At 39.7% G+C, this 5091-nt stretch overlaps 1 protein-coding gene across 1 annotated transcript in view; it reads right to left on the bottom strand.

The window, feature by feature from the left end:
- Nucleotides 1-1654: 1654 nt before the first annotated feature.
- LOC107671052 (nuclear receptor subfamily 2 group F member 1-A) overlaps nucleotides 1655-5091 on the bottom strand; it is a 13891-nt gene continuing 10454 nt past the window's right edge. The window contains exons 2-3 of the mRNA XM_016463898.1: nucleotides 4564-5088; nucleotides 1655-2153 (exon numbers count right to left, since the gene is read on the bottom strand). Of these exons, the coding sequence (XP_016319384.1) occupies nucleotides 1879-2153; nucleotides 4564-5088 (800 nt within the window). The 3' untranslated portion in view covers nucleotides 1655-1878. The remainder of the gene's footprint in view (nucleotides 2154-4563; nucleotides 5089-5091) is intronic.

Here is a 5091-nt window from a genome sequence, read left to right as displayed (position 1 = left end):
GGCATTGGGGTCAGCGAAAGTTCTTGTCAAAGTACTTACAAAAACAGCCTCCTTCCCACAGTAAACATCACACGTGAAAGGTATTTACGTGCATATGAAGGACAATCGCGCACGTCTGAGCATCAAGTGATTTCCTTTCGTGGTTCTAACCAATCACATGAGGCTGCACATGAATTTCTCTCTATCTCGGTACAATACATCACATTTAGTGCTCCTATCGACCGGCTTACATACGGAATTATACATATCTTAGATTGATCACACATATAATAACTGCTGCTGCGTTCCTTGTGAAAACATCTGTCCTAAAACAGATCCGTTCGCGATCACCTCAAAGTAATAGTAGGCTAGTCTGCGAGTTTAGATGTAATTGTTTTCCCCTCCACTTCGTTTTTTTTTAAACTGCAGTGATTGAAGAAGAAACCCTCATTGTCTTATTAGAGGGACGGTATTTCTTTATATCTTCTCTATGAGCAAGCCTTTCAGTTCAGCCTGGGAAAAATATTAAACATTAATGTGCTGAAACAGGAAAAGATCCTTGAACCAGTCGGTAGCAACGTCACAGAAATCTTATTCTGCGCATGACGCGGGGACTCCAGATAATACATAAAACTCACGTGCTCACCAAAATGCACACAGAATAAATATGCCACTAACAGTAATCAAATGCTTGCATTTATAACATCTGTGGTATTCTACTCATAGAGGTTTTGCAGTATTTCGAAACTATTCTTGACGGGCTTGAAATTTTATGTCAACATACAGGTCAGCGTAACAAAAATGAAACAAAGCTATGTGTTTTAGTTGGCCTTCTTTAGCAGACATAAATATGCATCATGTAAAAGCACATCCCAAATACCCGCCATTGGAACAGCTCATTAATTGCATCAAAAACATTGAATTTGCTGAGAGCGAGACAGTGTTGCCTATTTCCTTTTTAATAGTATAGTCACCATCACACAACTTCACGCGACCCTTCTGCACAGGCATATCATGGATTGACCAAAAATGAAAGGCAACATACAATATAAAAAATAAAAAAAAAAGAAATAGCGAAAATATCAAGACAAAACAAACAAAATGTATTTGAAAATGATATATTAAAAGTGCTTTTGATTTTCATGTCTTTTATCTCTGACTGATGATTGACTCACACACTCGCACACACACGACCAAGAAAAAAGTTTCACCGGTGTCCTCTCCTTAAAATGTCCATGAGGTCAGATTTGCCGAAGTTGCATGTCCATAGCATCGAGTGGGGGAAGGTTCAACCATCAGTGAAATTGTCATTGCGATTAGACTGTATCTTATTTGTCTAATGTTTTTCTTTATTTCTTTAAATTCTCACTTCAATTTTAATTCTCGGAGAACATATCTTCAACAACATATATCGCACTCATTATAAGAAGCAAAAGGTTATATCAAAAATCATTAGTATAGAATCACAGAAAAAAAAAACTGGTTTAGAACCAGAAAAAATACAAAACAGATACATAGACACAGGACATTTCTTATAATTGCTTGGAAATTTCTTTCCCGCTAAGTGTTGCTCATTTACTGCGCATATGATGTTCTTCATTTTATTTGTACGTATTTTGTTCTTTACAAAAAAAAGAAAAATGAAAATAAAGACTAGTATTTTACAAAATGGAGAGTGTTCTTGATGACGGCGATGGATTTACATGGGAGTACGTCCAGTTCTTTAATCTTTGTACATTACATATTCCATCTCGGTCCCAGAAGACAAAAAAGAGTGTCTTCCTAAAGTGGTCAGAAATTAGGTCCTATATATATATATATATATATATATATAGTCTTCATGAAAGGGCTTGCAGAATTTTGGTCCTTCAGTCTTTTTGTTTCACTCGCTCATTCGGATCATTGAATGGACATGTAGGGCCAGTTGAAGCTGCTCCCGGATAATAACATATCCCTGATGAGGGTTTCAATGGGAGTTTTACCTACCAAGCGAACGAAGAACAGCTGTTCAATTACAGCCGAAGAGACAGTGCGGAGAGAAGGCAGTCGCAGTAAAAGCTTGCCAAAGCGACTGGGCTGGTTCGGGTACTGGCTCCTCACGTACTCCTCCAGGGCGCACTGAGACTTCTCCTGCAGGCTCTCGATGTGTGCAGCATCTGACAGGCCGCAAGCGTCTGAGTAGACAAAACACAGCACAGAAAAGAGGCCCAGGTTATCATTAAGCATCAGCATTACGTGTTGTTGACAAAGTGAGATGAACAAACACGATCCCAACATCATGCATCACGCAGCGTACGAGGCTACTTGTAATATAAATAAACAATATGTCTGTGCAATCCCTCAAGAGTAGCAGAACGTACTCCCTGCGTTGTAAGAGGACATACCGCATGCACGCTCACAAATCAGACTAAACAAAGAGGACGCTGGGACAAGGGTGCATACTGTAGTAAGCTCGACCGAATAGGATGGAGAAGACGCTCATGCCCTGTGTCAAATATAGAATACCCAGCTACACATTTGACAGAGAACTGGGCATGGTAATAACCAAATTATGACCTAATTGCTCTCCAGATGCTACCGAGTCATTTCTCGCCCGATTCCCTGTACCAGCAGTTGCTTCTGCTGTGAGTCTGAATGAGGAGGAGGCAAGGCCGCTGGAAGCAATCACATTTGCTCATTGCTTGAGGACACAATCGCCTGAATTTCAGAGAAAGACATGCATTTTACAAGAAACGGTTCTACTGTAATAGTGTATATCAATTAATGACATTACTTAAAAACATGTTTACAAATACCACATGAACGCCAAATGCAGTAAACAAATAAACTAGCTCAACCACTGCCAGCATCAGTTCAGCCAAACGTCTGCGTGAACACCATCGCCAGGCCAATACGTATTCTGTCAGTATTCTAATATGGCGGCTGTGTTGAACATATATTCAAAATAACAGTTTACGTTTTCGTCGGTTTAAGTCTTAAAGTGTAAGGGCGTGGTGTGCAGCATGCCTCGGAGACACATCTTAATTGCACTGGACTAGAACATACTGAGATCAAATACAATAACCTAAAACCAAGCGGCGCATTATTAATTATTAACCCATCACGTGAAACATATAGACCATAGGTCCAAAACATTATGCAGCACTTCGGCCTGGCAACAAATCAGAATATTTAGGCTAGTTATTATTGAAACATACTGCTTTCACGTTTTACGGATTAGGAAATCCTTTTATCAAGCTGTTCTGACTCGCTACCCAGTCCAGACCCAAAATATCTGAGTGCTTTGTAAGCAATTAATTGTTAAGAATGGCAAGGAAGGTAACGTGTGAGACTGACGTCATTGAGAAACAAATATGCTACGACTTTACATTTCGGCGGGATAGATTAGAGGTTCAAAACATTAAAAATAAGATTTGGCATGCCATACACATTCAACAGTAACGCATATTTCTGAAAACTAAGGCAATACACAAAGTGTCCAAGCGACCGTGGCCTACTTTAACTCGAACGCCTCTTCTAATTTCACCTTAAGGCAAACAAGACTACAAATGTATTGGCTACACTACACAACATTACCAGTAAGCTATGCTTGTATTGTTTCAGAGCCGTTTTTTAATTGCAAAGAAGTATATATACAAAACGTAGGTATATAATTCCAACAGCTAAAATAAATAATGCTAATACTAATAATATAATAAACTTAATTTAAATAATAGCCTACGAAGATCAAATCATAACTAAGACATACAATACATAAGTAGTGTAATAGGTTACTATTAAAAGCAACAGTCCGCTTAAACCTTATCAGCAACATTATATTTTTAATCGTCTGTTGACGAAAGAAATACCACTATATTATAAACATCAATTACAATGCTATAGAGGTATGAGGGTAATTTGGTGTCGATCAATGTTTTGTTAAAATTGTTACAGCATAGCTCATTTTTAACTATTTGGCAAATTAACCCGTCAATAAATAGACAGACACCAGTCTAATGGATATATCTGCGCATTGATATAAAATATAATGTAAAAATATAATTCAAGCTTAAAATCAATTATTAACAATAAAGGCCTTGGTAGTCACCTTTTCTCAACAGAGAGAGCCCCAGATGTATATTTGTGTATGCACACGGTGGCCTCATGTACAACTGTGAACCAAAGTGGTTGAGCAGATTTAGGAAAGATATTCTGAACAAGATGTGCACTTGATTGTACAAATATTGGCCTAAATATTTTACAAACTCATAGAATTAATGTGAAATCCATATTCAGGCTGATATTTTGAATTTTATGTTTTATGTATATCTGTCAACCTTCACAAATATAAAACTTTAAAAATATAATCTGTGTTGACCACAATAATATGTGACATTTTGCATTACATTAGATATTAAAGATTTGTGAATGACTTTGAATCGATCACATTTGAATTACCACTTCATAACTTGTGCGCTTAAGAGATTTTACAGTACAATGTCAGCTCGAGACCCACTAGTGAGCTATAGCGTCAATGCCGAAGCTTATCCACCCCGTATGCATTGCTCCTTATGTCTGTGGGTAGGCCTCGTCTCACACACTCACCTGACGTGAAGAGCACTATTGCCTTAATGCAGCTGTATTCTGCAGAATCGACGTGAAGTGCTTTGAGCTTCTCGACCTGCTCCTGGAAGATACGAATGTGATCCATGAAGGCCACGACGCGGTCCGCCGACATAGGCGAGGCGTGCAGGCCGGCGGCGGCGAGCAGTGGGGCCACATGTAGGGGCATGGAGCATTGAGCCGCGTTTAGCACAAATAACTCGCTCCATGTCAATCTGAGCAGGGACACCTGGTCGGTGATCTGCAGGTCGGGAAAGAAAGGGATGTTCCTCGCCCATTCCACAGCACTGAAGAGCAGGCGAGCTGCAAGCTCACAGATGTTCTCGATCCCCATAATATTATTGGGCTGCATGCACTGGCTGCCATAGCGAGACGTAGGATAAGGCTCGGCTCGAAGTAGTAACGAGATGTATCCGGAGAGATAGCAATGACCGTTCAGAGGATCCCCGTTCGTTAGTGCGTACTGGCCCGGGTTCGGCTGGGTTGGAGGCATTCTTCCTCGCTGAACCG

The sequence above is a fragment of the Sinocyclocheilus anshuiensis genome, unplaced genomic scaffold (genome assembly GCF_001515605.1).
Source record: "Sinocyclocheilus anshuiensis isolate Anshui unplaced genomic scaffold, SAMN03320099.WGS_v1.1 scaffold2836, whole genome shotgun sequence".
NCBI classification, from domain to species: Eukaryota; Metazoa; Chordata; class Actinopteri; order Cypriniformes; family Cyprinidae; genus Sinocyclocheilus; species Sinocyclocheilus anshuiensis.
The sequence above is the reverse complement of the archived record's forward strand: the minus strand, read 5'-3'. Positions and strand labels throughout refer to the sequence as shown.